This window comes from Leucoraja erinacea, chromosome 1 (assembly GCF_028641065.1).
Source record: "Leucoraja erinacea ecotype New England chromosome 1, Leri_hhj_1, whole genome shotgun sequence".
NCBI classification, from domain to species: domain Eukaryota; kingdom Metazoa; phylum Chordata; class Chondrichthyes; order Rajiformes; family Rajidae; genus Leucoraja; species Leucoraja erinaceus.
Genome location: NC_073377.1, coordinates 27670878 through 27686060, shown reverse-complemented (window position 1 = coordinate 27686060; position 15183 = coordinate 27670878). Strand labels below are relative to the sequence as shown.

At 38.6% G+C, this 15183-nt stretch overlaps 1 protein-coding gene across 4 annotated transcripts in view; it reads right to left on the bottom strand.

Annotated features, from left to right (window-relative positions):
- Positions 1–15183, bottom strand: part of rai14 (retinoic acid induced 14) — a 201415-nt gene that overhangs the window by 32362 nt on the left and 153870 nt on the right. For all 4 annotated transcript variants that reach the window (XM_055631960.1, XM_055632031.1, XM_055632023.1 and 1 more), the window contains exons 6-8: positions 10561–10618; positions 7075–7145; positions 1895–2001 (exon numbers count right to left, since the gene is read on the bottom strand). In XM_055631960.1, the coding sequence (XP_055487935.1) occupies positions 1895–2001; positions 7075–7145; positions 10561–10618 (236 nt within the window). The remainder of the gene's footprint in view (positions 1–1894; positions 2002–7074; positions 7146–10560; positions 10619–15183) is intronic.

Below are 15183 nucleotides of genomic sequence, written 5' to 3'. Positions count from 1 at the left end.
TAATAGAAACTGATATTTCTGACAGTGCATTACATCTTGTTCTAACCTCAGGAATCAAATATTTCAGATGCCATCTGGAAACACGTGGAGGGAAAAAATGCTTCAGCAGGTCTGGGCAACATTAACTTTATGACAGAAGACAAACTACTGTCAAAACAATTCCAATAAACGTATTGCATTAAATGGTATTAGATGCTCAATGTTCTGAATATGGATTCACTTTCTCAGTCTTTCCACCCTTTAATATCACCAATAGGAGAACATATACGCACTTTTAGGTCTTGTTTCTGTATAGTTTGTATCCTTTGTATAGATAGTGACCATATTTAGTCACATTTCTGAGTAAAGGTTTGGCTTTTATTTCACAGCAGCCGATTTTAATTCTCTTTGTTTCCTCTCTCTGCCATAATCTCACAATCAATCAAATGAAGCATAAAAACCTATTCAAAGCTAGAGGGTGGCTAATGTTGTGTCTTTATTTCAGAAGGTCTGCAAACAAAAACCAGGTAACTATCAACTAGTACACAAAACCTGTGGTTTGCAAGTTACTGGAGAAAATTCTGAGGGATAAGATATATGTACGCATTTTTATAAATAAAGGCTTATCAGGGATAATTGGCATGGTTTTGTACATGGGAGATATCCCCCTAATTTGATTTGAGTTTGCTGAAGAAGTAACCAAGGTAGGGCCACAGATGTAATCTATATTGACTTCAGCAAGACCTTTGATAAGTTTCAACATGGCAGGCTGCCCTGGAATATTAGATTGCATGGGATCCAGGAAGAACAATTGTGCAAAATAGTGGGTTAGTTAATACTATCAATGAAACCAGAATAATTTAGTGGAGCAATATAAAGTACTCTGCCATAACTAACTTTTCATTAGATTTCCCTCTTTAAAAAATGCATTTAGAATGTAGAATCTTTCCTGAAGTACCTCAGTTGACTCTACGTTTACATTTCAGAGCATCAACAATAAATTGCAAAGTACATGCAAACAGAAACCAGTCATAAGGTTCACAAATCTATGCCAGCTTTTACGTTCCATGTCTTCCCACCTATCTTTATCCCATCTTACCAACATATGCAGGAGATAGACACAAAGTGCAGAAATAATTCGGGTCTGAAGAAGGGTCCCAACCCGAAACGTCATCCATCCATTTTGTCCAGAGATCCTGCCTGACACTTACTACCGGCATCTGCAGTTCATTTCTACACATTGTATCAACATATGCACTTCATTTCAATGATAGCATGTGGTAAGAAGCTCCAGACTACAATTATTCCAAGTAATAGCATTTCCTCTAAATTCCTCACGGGGTTTCTTTAGTGGTCTTTAGTTTAAATTGCACATAAAAATAATCTGTTGTTGCAAAGTCATAAACTAAAGTCAAGTAGTATAACAATCTCCAACAGTTCGGTGGCTCTACACTTCACATTTAAGGCAAATAAGAAAAATCTGGATTGAAATATTTAGTTAAAGAAGTTGCACACAAGTTATTTAGACACATGGATTCAAATGCCCACAAAAACCAAAGATGAGCACTTCAAGTTCCTCAACATGGGTCTTGAAAAGAAACTGCTTGGATTTGTGCTCTGTTGGCGCATAATGACAATGATACGTATTGTTTGTTTGTTGGAAACTGGTGTACAACATTCCATTTTTATTGCAAACACCTTAACCCATTTGTAATCAGATTATATTCAAACCAATTTTGGTGCAGCCAATTTCACATTGTTTTAGAGTACCTGTATTTTTATTCTGCTGCAAAGCTATAATTAACTGATTTTAAGAGGAGGAAGATCAAGATTGAAAATAGAAGAAATAAATTAAAATTATACAGTCTAGAATACTGTGCAATGATGATTTGGATCTCGTTATCACCATTTTTACCTGCCATTCTTGTCTTGTGTGTCAATATCCGCCCCTTGGTCTATCAGGTAAATACACACTTCGGCATGGTTGTTCTGTGCAGCCTGGATCAGTGGTGTAAAACCTTCCTAGAAACAAATAAATGTAGAATGGTAGAATAAATTAACTTTGCATATTAATTCTGCACAGGTAAGATGTTGAACTGATGCTTTTTCACATGAGATAAAATTACTTGCTATCATGAAATTTACTTGCGAAATTATAGTTAGATTTTTTTTAAAAGGTCCCTTAATTCACAGGTAAAACGTAACCCTAAATGTACCAGTGAACCATAATGATCAGTATATTGCCAGGTATGATCAGCAGTTTAATATTGAGCTAGATAATTGCAAGATAGCTTTTATCAAATGCTGGTTTGATTTTAAGAATAGCTGAAAAGCACCAATGCTGGTGAACAATTCTATTACAGATGGAATAATTCACTCAAAATATCTAATTGGTGAAAAAAATGTTTTCTTGTGGTGGAATTAAGCAACAGATGGCAGAAACACTGGAAAAAAAACAAATAGCTGCAGAAGACAATTGTTAAAAGATGAGAATGAAAGCTTATCTAATTGTGAAGCTAGCACAGTAAAAATGAACTGTGCAAAATTATAGGCCCTATCAATGACAGGAAGAGAAACTTCATTTTAGGAAACTTCAAAACCTCCAAGTCTGAAACACAGACATTTTTTTAATCAATTCTAAAGTAATGTTACAAAACCAGCAACATCTCAATTTGTATACATGCATGTACCATTTTAGTTTTTCTTGCTTTTCACTCCATCTACTTAATAATTGTTGGCTTTAACATGTCTATGAATAAATGATGAGTCTACTTTCAATGTTGCTTGATCAAATGTCACACCTAATAATTGCAAGTTACCCAAGTTAGATAATCACCGTTCTTTAAAAACATGAATCATTTTTTTCCATATTATTTCATATATTAAAGTTTCAGTTGTTTGCATGAGCACATTATTATTGTACAGATAAAGCAACTGCAGGGCAATTAAACATTAGAAATCAGTGCATTCTCAGACCAATAATTCATTAAACATTTGAATTGTTCTAATTGTCCTCGTGAGCATTGAAATGCAAGATCGGGTATATTTCTTGAATTTTTCCAACTACATTAAATAGTTTGGAAAAAAAGATGGGCCAAAATAATATTAGGAGTATCTTAATTCTCATGTTCAGTTTGAGAAGTATATAGTTTCACTTGATTATGAAATCATCAATTTAAAGTGCAAAGAATACAAGTTTAAACATTTGTCCATAAAAATAGAAGTTTTATCAAGCAAGAGTGCAAAAGCCGATCCTTGTCCATCGTTCAAATGTTCAATACTCACAAAATTTAGCATGAATACATGGTTGTATTTCCTATTTCTATTGTAAAAATGTAATTGTAATGTATATTTGAGTGACAACAGATTTAGAAGCTGTGCAAACTACGACTTCTCAAAATCAAAAAAACCCTGCACTTTAAAAGTTCTCTCTAAAACGTAAATATACAGCGGGGCCCGTTTTTCCATTCTAAAATAATCTCCAAGTTGGATGGCAAAATCAGACTCTACTCAAAGATAGTTTTGCTCCCTCAGAGTGAAACACCGAACCTTTGCTTTGCTTCACCCTACAATATGGGCAATATCATGACCATGAAGGAATGAGGAAAAAAATATTTCCCTGTTCTATGGTACCTTGCATTTATATTTTTTCCAGCAAAAAAATAATTTCAACCCTTTGAGGATTGTGAGTTGGAGAATCACTCCAGGCAATAATATGCCGTTTCGAATCAATGGGGTGGGGTGCAATTCTACAAAACTTTAGAATGAAAGTACGTGGATTATAGACAAGAGTATTTGCTTATATTTTGATTAAATACATATTTTGAAATAATATTCCTTTAATAAATGAACTGTAATAATGTCCATGTATGGGTTTTATAGGGTCAAATAGAAGTCTCAACTAATCTGTCTGAAAGGCAGTTTCAAAATGAATACACACAGTATTTCTGAGCAGGGAGCGGTGACAGAACGGAACAAAATTCCCCTTCCTGCCACAGAAATAAGACTTTTTTTAAACTGAAGAGAATTCTTCTTTCATTTGATCATTCTGTGGGTTTTGTGGATTTCTTTGGAATCTTTTATACAAATGTAATGTGAACTTTCTTCAAATAGGTCTCAGTTACTTAGTGCAACTATGCTACACAAAAAAAATGCTCAAACTTTCTGCGCTTTATAGAAAAGGGGCCGTACATCGCCCGGCGCGGCTTCATGGCCATGGGACATTCCAGCGCCCGCCGGTGGCTCCAACTTTGTGACTTTTAGACCGGGAGCGGGGCTGTACATCGCCCGGCATGGCCTAAAATGGCCGTGGGACTTATCATCGCCCCCCCTGGGGCTTCGACATCGGGAGAGAAATGGAGAACAGGGGAGAGAAAAGACTTTGCCTTTGTGAACCCACTGTGATGGATGTTTTTGTAAATTGAATTGTGTGTATGTCTGTAGGAAATTGTCTTTGTTTGTATGGCTGTGGAAACAGAGTTTCGTTTGAGCCTCACTGAGATTCAAATGACATGTAATACATATTGATTGAATACAAGTACCTAGTTCCCTGAAAACAATGTCACAGGGAGGTAGTGGTGGAGGTGTATGGTATGCTTGTCTTCATCAACTGAGCCAAGTTGGGATGTCATGTACAATTTGTTATTTAGGCCATTGTTTGAGTACAGTTCTGGTCTCCATGGTTTTAGAAGGGTGTATTAAGCAAGACAGGGTGCAAAAGTAATTCACAGGAATGTTGTCTGGGCTGGAGGGCTTGAGGTATTAGGAGAGATGGGATAGACTTGTGCCTTAGAATGAAGGAGAATGAGGGGGGATTTTATGGAGCTTTATAAACTCATGAATGGCAAAGATAGGGTAGAAAGTTCCAAGTTATTTCATGACATATGAGAATTTGATTAAGTTTAGTTTATACGGAGGAAAGAGCAAGAAAGGGGATTATTGCATCTTGACAGAAATCTTTATATTCTCTTTAACATGTGAAAGTAGCCAAGATTATTTATCCAGGAAAGGAGCCAAGATTATTTATTTGTAAAAGAAACAGGGATAAGCCAGGAATTTATAGTCCTGTGAGCCTTGAATGAGTCCTGGGGAAGATAGCACAGAAGATTCTTAGATACAGAATTTATTTACATTTGGAAAAACATGTATTTGTTATGGATAGTCAATGTGGCTTCAGGTGGGGGAGGTCATGTCTCACATATTTGATTAACATTTTTGAGGAAGTAACAAAGATGACTGATGGGGTTGAGTAGTGGATGTTGTCAACATGAGCTTTAGTAACGTATTTAACAAGATCCCTTAAGGTAGGCTCGTCCACAAGATTAAGTCACGTGGAATCCATGGAGAGTTGGTAAATTGGATCCAAAATTGGCACGTCATGAAAGAAAGAGGGTAGTGGTGGAGGGATGTTTTACTAACTTGTGCCCAGTAGTGTTACACAAGGATCAGCTCTGGTGCCTCTATCCATCTAATACATATTATTGATTTGGATGAAAAAACGAGTTGCCTGCATAAAAGATTTACAGATAACATGAATACTTGTACAGTTGTACAGAATGAGGTAGGTTGTCAAAGGTTACAGGATATATTTATATATCAATTGGAAATTTGGGTAGAGAAATGGCAGATTGAATCAGAGGGGTGTTGCATTTTGCACCAAGGAGAAGGACATGAAGGACAGTGAGATCAGTGTGGAGAATCCAAAAATGCAAGGGCAATTCAAGATCAAGAAGAATGATATGTTGGGGCTCCTGAAGAGCAGTAAGGTGGATAAATCCCCATGGCCTAGATAGAATCCATCCCAGGTCAATGAGAGAAGCAAGTGAGACGATAGTGAGATCTTCAACGAAGATCTTTGCAAATTCTCTGGCCACAAGCAAGATCCCAGAGCTCTGGTGAGTAGCTAATGTTGTTCCTTTTGTTTAAAAAAAATGAAGCAGAGAACATTCAGAGAATTATAGGCCAGTGAGACTCATGTCAATGATGAGGACCAGTGGAGTTCTACAGGGATCGGCGCTGATATCTATATAGATCTGCTACAGAATTGGGCAGGGAAATGGCATGATAGAGTTTAATCGGAGCAAGTGCGAGACATTGCAGTTTAGGAGGTCAAATATAAGGGGAAATATACCGTCTATGGCAAGACACTTAACATCTGGGATCTTAGGGTCCGATTCAATGACACCAAAAGAGGCAACACAAGTAAAAGGGTAAAATAGACATATGGTACACTAGACTTCATTGGTCAAGACATTGAGCAAAAGAAGCAGAAGTCACAATACAGATTTATATTATGTGTGCAGTACGGTTCCAATGTATTTGGAGTATTTTGTGCAGTTCTGGTTGCCCAAATGTCAGAAGGATGTGGAGATTTTGGAAAAGATGTAGAAGAGGTTTACCAGAATGATGCCTGGTTTAGGGGTTATAAGTTACTAGAAGAGGTTGGACAGACTTGGGTTGTTTTCTCTGGAATGCAACAGCTTGAGGAGAGACTTGATAAAGTATATAAAATTACAAGAGGCTTCGGCGTAGATAGTCAGTATCATTTTTTCCTAGGATGGAAATATTCAATATCAGTGGGTATAGCTTAAAAATGGGAAGGGCCAAGTTTAAAAAAAGATATGCAGGGCAAGTTTTTCATTATGCGGAGGGTGACGAGTGCCTGAAAAGCACTCCCAGTGTTGCTGTTAGAGGCAGAAATTATAGTGGTATCTAAGAGACTTTTAGAAACACGTGGATATGCAGGGAATAGGGGGGGGGATTTAGATTATTTGCAGACAATTTGCAGACAAATAAGAGCTAATCTCAACATCATATTCAGCACAGGCATTGTGGGCTGAAGGGCCTGTACCTGTATCATTCTGTGGAAGACAAAGGTGAAGATCTCAAGCAGAAGAAGTGAGATGAATTGATAACCAACATGCCAAAAACATGTGTCAATTAGGATGAATATTATAGGAAGATTGCAATTATACACATCTTTGTTAATATCACACAGATCAAATTTTACTGTTGCAAGATTAAGTTTTCAAAAATCGCATTGATGAGTTCCAAAAACAGCATTTATACTGCAACTACAAAATAAAAGATACGTACGCTATCCTTTGTGTTAATAGGGCACTTGTGTTCACACAGCAGTTGAACGATAAAAATAGAACCACCTGTAGCTAAAAACAAAAAATAATGAATTAGTATCATGTTCTATGTAAGCATATTTTTAATATTAATATTGATTTTTATAATTTTTTTTTTTTTTAAAACATATACGAAACACCAAAATTATGAAGTCTTAGCTGAAAAATTGCAACTTGTTTAAAAACTAATTTTAAACCTTGTGCTTATCTCAATAATTTGAAAGTATTATTTCTGTTTTTCAGCACAAAGCGTTATAAAATTAATATTAAAGATGTCGTCACAGTGGATTAATTGAAAGGACACCTCTCTCACCCATTCCTCCCGTAAGCTAGGGTGCAAAACCGATCTTCCAACCCATCTCATTGCAGCTGTGGACTTCTCAGAGAATTGCTAAGGACAAACTGCACCCCCTCCACATACACCTGGATCTCCTGCCATCAGGCAAGAGATATCGAAGCATCAAAGCCCGGACTACAAGGCTGCTAAACAGCTTCCTACCACAGGCTGTGAGGCTGCTAAACAGTCACTCTGTACTCACAGTCACTTGATTCTGCGGCTGGCACGGACACTTTAATAACTGGCACTGGCCACTCAAATCAGCTGCCCCGGACATTTTTATGATTGGTTTATTGTATTTTAACATTGTGTTTTACCTGCTTTTAACTATTTATACTGTTCCATCAGGGACTGGATTGTTTTTAGTGTTATTATGTGTGAAATGTTTTAAATTTTATGTGCGATGCTCCGCTATTCACTGGGAAACGTCTTTTCATTTTGCACTGTACAACTGTTGCTTGCAAGATGACAATAAAGGTTGATTGATTGATTTTCTCTGTATCTGTAATGCTGTATTCTGTACTCCGGCATTTTTCTCTTTGCACTACCAGTTGTACTTGTGTATGGGTTGACCTTGCATATGTACAGTATAATTTGTTTAAATAGCACACAAACAAAAGCTTTTCACTGTATTTTGGTGCATGTGACAATAAACCAATAGATCGACTGGGCTTATATTCACAGGAATTATAGAAGGAATCTTATAGAAACATATACAATTATTATGGGATTGGACAGACTAGATGCAGTAAAAATGTTCTCGATGTTGGGGGAGTCTAGAACCAGGGGTCCTAGTTTAAGAGTAAGAGGTAGGCCATTGAGGATTGAGATGAGGAAAAACCTTTTCACCCAGAGAGTTGTGAATCTGGGGAATTCTCTGGCACAGAAGGCAGTGGAGGCCAATTCACTGGATGTTTTCAAGAGAGTTAAATATTGCTCATAGGGCTAACGGAATAAAGGGATATGGGGAGAAAACAAGAACCGGGTACTGATTTAGGATGATCTGCCGAAGGGCCAAATGGCCTACTCCTGCACCTATTTTCTATGTTTCTATCCCTCCTTCTCACGGAAGGACACAAAATGCTGGAGTAACTCAGCAGGCCAGGCAGCAACTCCAGAAAACATGGATAGGTGACGTTTCAGTTTGGGACCCTTCTTCAGTTCACTCCTTCTCACCTCTACATACTATCCACTTTCCCCTCTACATTCAGTCCTAGTTTTTTTTTTAATTTCTGCTTTATGAGGACTGTGCTTCATTTGAGTTCTGCTATAAACTTTAGTAATAAACTAATAACATTCTGAACACTAACATAAGAATCTCTCTCTTGGGGTCTTCTCAGGTTTGCTTCATGCTTGAACATTTTCATCTGTTTCTGGGATGTGAAATTACTTGGAAAGCAGTAATTACTTTCCATTCTTGGATATTAAGATGCTTCAATAAATCAGTTTTATGGTATGGGATGGTAATCGTATCTTGCTAGTCAAACTTCAGAGATCTGTTTATTTTCCTAAAGTATATGTCAGTTGTTTTTATGTGATTGCTATCACCCTTATGGATTTTCACCCCATGGTTCAAAATTCACTAACCTACATAATTTTCAAGACAGCAAGTTAATCAATTCTATGACTATTATTCCAACCATTTTTTACATAATTATTTAGAATTAATTCATATCCCATTTGTATACAGAAAGCAATAACCACTTAGCACGACATATTTCTTAAACTGTGGCCCCTGGTTAATTTTGGCTATTAGCAGTGTGCATTGGCGTTGAAATAAATGTTTGAAGAAGAGAATCATAAACTTTTCAGTACAGGATAAATGGGTCACTTTAAATTAAGCAGAAAGCTCAGACAGTTCATTATCAATGACAGCAGGAAGTTCATTATGAAATGCTGTTTAGGATCATAATGTTATTTTATCATGTTTAACGTGAGTACCTGCTCTGAAGGCAGTAAAATATTACTGGGTGGATTAAGTCCCATAAAGTTTTGAAAAACCTTTCATGGTGAAATCCCTCCCTAAAGGGCCTGTCCCACTATGGTAACCTTATTTGCGAGTTTAGGAGAGTTTGCGCACACCACAATCTCGCAGCATGGTCGACACGTGGTCGTAGGTGGTCACTGGTAAGTCTCCTCCATGGTCGAGAGGAGTTCCCGCATAGTGGTTACTACTCGCTGCCTCAGTTTGGTCAAGGAAAAGTTTTCAACAAGCTGAAAAGTTTTATGCGAGTAAAAATTGGTCGTCATGGACAAAATCGATACTTTTTTACTCGTCGGTTTATTTGAAGTACGTGTAGTAGGTCGGCATGTTATCGTAGGTAATCAAAGATAGTCGTAGATAGTGTTAGATAGTCATAGATAGTGTTAGATAAGCTGGTCAAAGCTAGTCTTCAACATAATCGAAGGAGGTCGAAGGAGGTCTTCTACATATTCGTAGGAGGTTCTCTACATAGTCGAAGGAGGTCGTAGGAGGTGTTCTACTTATTGTTATCAACTCATGTTCTCCATGAATCCTGACAGTGCCGCCTGACCCGTTGAGTCCTTTTTTATAAACCAACATCTGCGGTTCCTTGTTTCTACATTATGCCGCCTCTCCATTCATTCACTTTCACTTATTAAAGGTTTGGACATGCTAGAGGCAGGAAACATGTTCCCAATGTTGGGGGAGTCTAGAACCAGGGGCCACAGTTTAAGAATAAGGGGTAAGCCATTTAGAACGGAGACGAGGAAACACTTTTTCACACAGAGAATTGTGAGTGTGGATTTCTCTGCCTCAGAGGCAGGTGGAGGCAGATTCTCTGGATACTTTAAAGAGAGAGCTAGATAGGGCTCTTAAAAACAGCGGAGGCAGGGGATATGGGGAGAAGGCAGGAACGGGGTACTGATTGGGAATGATCAGCCATGATCACATTAAATGGTGGTGCTGGCTCGACGGGCCAGGTACTCCTGTACCTATTGTCTATTGCAAAACCGGAGGATTTTGCCATTAATTTCCTTCATTATTCTAAATTAAATGACTATTGACATTATATTAATATCTGAGCTATCTTCTATTACTACAATTGTGAAATGAACCCATTATTTAAAAGATGTGAGAAATGTCATTACCTGCATGATGCAATGCTGTCTTCCCATTATTATCAATGCATTCCACTGGACATTTGTGCTTTGATCAAGAAAGAGAAAGATGATATCATTTAATTGCCCGTTCTGCAGTTGTATCCAACACAAAAGTTCCACTTTATATTTGTTATTTCAATCTGAAATATCCTGAAAACTGTCCTCACAATGAATATTCTGATTGTTATGATACCAGATGACACAAAGCTGGGTGGCAGTGTGATCTGTGAGGAGGATGCTATGAGAATGAAGGGTGACTTGGACAGGTTGGGTGAGTGGGCAGGTGCATGGCAGATGCAATTTAATGAGGATACATGTGAGGTTATCCACTTTGTTAGCAAATACAGGAAGGCAGATTATTATCTAAATTGTGTCAAATTGGGAAAAGGGGAACTACAACGGGATCTGGGTGTCCTTGTTCATCAATCAATGAAAGTAAGCATGCAGGTAAAAAAAAAAAAAAAAAAAATGTCAGTGTACAGTACAGAGACAACGAAATGCATTTTTAGCATCTCCCTTGAAAGGGAGACACAGGGCGTCGCGGTGTGCCCGCGCGCCTGCCGCCGTAACATTCCATTACAGGCAAAGGTGGGTGAAGTGTCTTGCCCAAGGACACAACGACAGTATGCACTCCAAGCGGGATTTGAACCGGCTACCCTCCGGTCGCCAGCCGAACTCTTAGCCCATTGTGCTATCTGTCGTCCTACACAGCAGGCAGTGAAGAAAGCGAATGGCACGTTGGTCTTCATAACAAGAGGAGTTACGTATAGGAGCAAAAAAGTCCTTCTGCAGTTGTACAGGGCCCTACTGAGACCACACCTGGAGTATTGTGTGCAGTTTTGGTCTCCAAATTTGAAGAAGACATTCTTGCTATTGAGAAAGTGCAGCGTAGGTTCACAAGGATAATTCCCGGGATGGCGGGACTGTCATATGCTGAGAGAATTGAGCGGCTGGGCTTGTATCCTCTGGAATTTAGAAGGACGAGAGTATACATTATTGAAACATATAAGATTATTAAGGGTTTGGACACGCTAGAGGCAGGAAACATGTTCCTGATGTTGGGGGAGTCCAGAACCAGGGGCCACAGTTTAAGAATAAGTGGTAAGCCATTTGGAACGGAGATGAGGAAACACTTTTTCACACAGAGAGTTGTGACTGTGGAATTCTCTGCCTCAAAGGGTGGTGGAGGCCGGTTCTCTGGATACTTTCACAAGAGAGCTAGATAGGGCTCTTAAAGATAACTGAGTCAGGGGATATGGGGAGAAGGCAGGAAAGGGGTACTGATTGTGCATGATCAGCCATGATCACATTGAATGGCAGTGCTGAATCGAAGGGCCGAATGGCCTCCTCCTGCACCTACTGTCTATTTTGGGGTGGTGAGACTACACACCGAGTCCTTTAGTACTAAAATCAAACTTTGCAATGGTGTTTTGCTCAAGCGCTTAACCTCTCAAGTTTATTTTACTTTGGGCAATAAACTCAAGTTTATCAACTTACCAATTGCTTTGAATGATGACATTATCCAGTTCAAAAGAAAGCAAACTAAAATGTGGACATTAATTTACCCAATTCTTATTGCATGCAATTGTGAAGCAACATATTTTCAGGTTTTATAATTTCCTTGCCTTATCCTGGAGAAAAAAATCCAGTCAAAAGTTATGACAATATTAGTTTAATAACTTCAGATATAAATGGTCAAATAAAACGAACCACACAGAGAAGAAATTAATACCATTTAATGAAGGAAACTTAACCATGTTTCCTTCTGGATGAAGAATTTAAAAATTCCGATAAGCTTTATGTTGCCTTTACAATGCACATAAACATCTGAAGCCAAACCACATGCTCCTTCAACCTGATGTTGTTAAATTGTCAGCATCAGAAGAAACTGAACCTAGCAATCCTCCTGAAATTATTCACTGTACTTTCTGGGCAATTTGTGTAGAATGTTTAATATATATAATATCCACTTCTAATTTCAATAAACATTTCTGGCAGTAACTTCTATGACATTTTTACTTTTACTCCAATTAAATAGTTAACCTTGTCTTTCTGCTTTCCTGGTTGAGAAAAACTCCTCTGTACAGAATTCACCACAAAAAATCTCATATGTTATAGAAAATGGGCCAGCTTTAGAGTGTTACCATCCATCATGAAAACAATATGAATTGAACTTATTAATGGGTATTTCTTACGCACACATAATGACAAAGGGTTTGGCTTAGGATGGTATCCCGGGTAATATTTCTGGAGAAACAAGTGTTTCATTCTATTTTTGTTAATAATTTATTCAACATTGTAGGTTAACAGTTGGATTTACTGGATAAATTCAATCCTTATGTTTAATTTGTGTACATTAATGGATGGCGAAAGAAAGATGCATCACAAATATAATAGAATAATAAAAAGAGTTTTGAGTGCAATTACTGTTTTTCTCCTTGAAACATTGATGCTAAGTTCCATCGACATCTTTTTTGGTCCTCTTTTCCAAGACATGTCCAATGATAGGAATGACAGGACACACAAGGGCAAAAGCAAATGCCAAGGAATTCATCCTGCACTAAAGGTAGTATACAATGTTCATTTTCTTGAATGCAATGTAACAGAATTTAAGAAGAGTTAAAACACTGTCACACAGTGCTTCCAAAAGGTGATGAAATTCTTGGTCTCAAATTTTTTTTAAAAAAGGAAAGATAAAAAGGTAGCAACAAGGAACAAAGAAGCTATTGAATACACAAGGCACGAAGTGTTGGAGTGACTCAACGGGTCAGGCAACGTCTTTGGAGAACGTGGATAGGTGACGTTTCAGGTGGAGATTCCTCCTCAGACTGATTGTGGAGGCGGGGGCACCACCGAGAGCTACCTGACGGGGGAGGGGGGACGAGATCGAATGGGGGACCCGGCAGGAAGCCACCAAGGACAAATGGGGGAGCTGGAGGGGATGGGAGGGGTGGGTGGGATAGGGGCACCGGTGGCCTTGTGCTGTGCCAGGCCTGGTGTGCTGCCGCTTGTAGACGATAAAACTGTTTGATTAACTTTTTTGTAATTTTATCGGCACCAGAAACGTGATGATTCTAGTGTGGTGGCTAGATGTCTGCTGTATGATTTTACCGGGGTGCATGCAAAACAAAGCATTTCACTGTACTAGGTACAAATGATTTCACTGTAGCTAGGTACAAGATTCATTGAATCATGGAAGATGAGGTCGTGATTTTTTTCCTCATAGGATCATGACCATTTGAACTCTTCCTCAAAGGGTAGCGGTAACAATGTTTTTACATGTTTTTTGAAACTAAATAAATTCTTGTTAAGCAATGTGAAATTTACCACGGTTTGATGTGAATGTGAAATTGAGGTTTTAGCCATTATCTCATTAAATGGTGGGAACGCTTAAAGGGACTTCTGCTTCTGCTCCTCCTTCTGCTTCATCTTCTAGGTTCAAATGGCAAGGCAAAAGGAGGGAGAGAAAAGACTATAGGGGGGGGTTGAGAGTGATTCAAAAACCGGGTGGTAAACAAATGGTGGGAGAAATGGAATGAGAGTGAAATACAGGAAAATAAGCTCACGCAGAAAGGAAAAGGAATGGTGCTCAGAGTTTTACACTTTACACTTTTGTGTTTTCAGTTCAGGGCACCATGTTATAGGAAAGATGTTGTCACTCCGGAAAGGGTACAGTGAATATTTATTAGGATGTTGCCAGGGCTGGAGGGTCTGAGCTATAGGAAGAGGTTGAGTAGGCTGGGACTCTATTCCTTGGAGCGCAGGAGGATGAGGGGTGATCTTATAGAGGTGTAAAAAATCATGAGAGGAAAAGATCGGGTAGATGGATAGAGTAGGTGAGTCGAGGAACAGAGGACATGGGTTTGAGGTGAAGGAGGAATCCGAGGGGCAACCTTTTCACACAAAGGGTGGTGGGTGTATGGAACAAGCTTCCAGAGGAGGTATGTAAGAAGGAACTACAGATGCTGATTTAAACTGTAGATAAAAAAAGCTGGAGTAACCCAGCAGGACAGGCAGCACCTCTGGAGAGAAGGAATGGGTGACGGTTCGGGTCGAGACCATTCTTCTCCTTCGTCTGAAGAAGGGTCTCGACCTGAAACGCCATCCATTCCAGAGGAGCTAGTTGACGCAGAGACTATCCCAACACTTAAGAAGCACTTAGACAGGTACATGGATAGGACAGGTTTGAAGGGATATTAGCCAAGCGCAGGCAGGCGGGACTAGTGTAGCTTGGACACGTTGGCCGGTGTGGGCAAGTTGGGCTGTGGGGATGTTTTATGTTGGACTCTATCGTGTGTTGTGTTCTTTGTTTTGTTGTATGGCTGTATGGTGATTTCATTTCACTGTGCCAACTGGCACATGTGACAAATAATGTATCTTGATCTTGTATGTTGGGTTCAGCAACACACCTTTTATGGGAATTATTGTTAAATATAGAAGAATAATTAAATATTTTGCAGCAAATAAAAATACTGCATGTTTGATAGTAAAGGTGTTGTATGCTGCAATAGATGCTAATGTATCAATCAGACAGACAGAAAATTCAAAATGGAAATAAATATGAAGTGCTACAAAATGGGAGGGAAATTGAGTTGAATGAATAGTTAACAA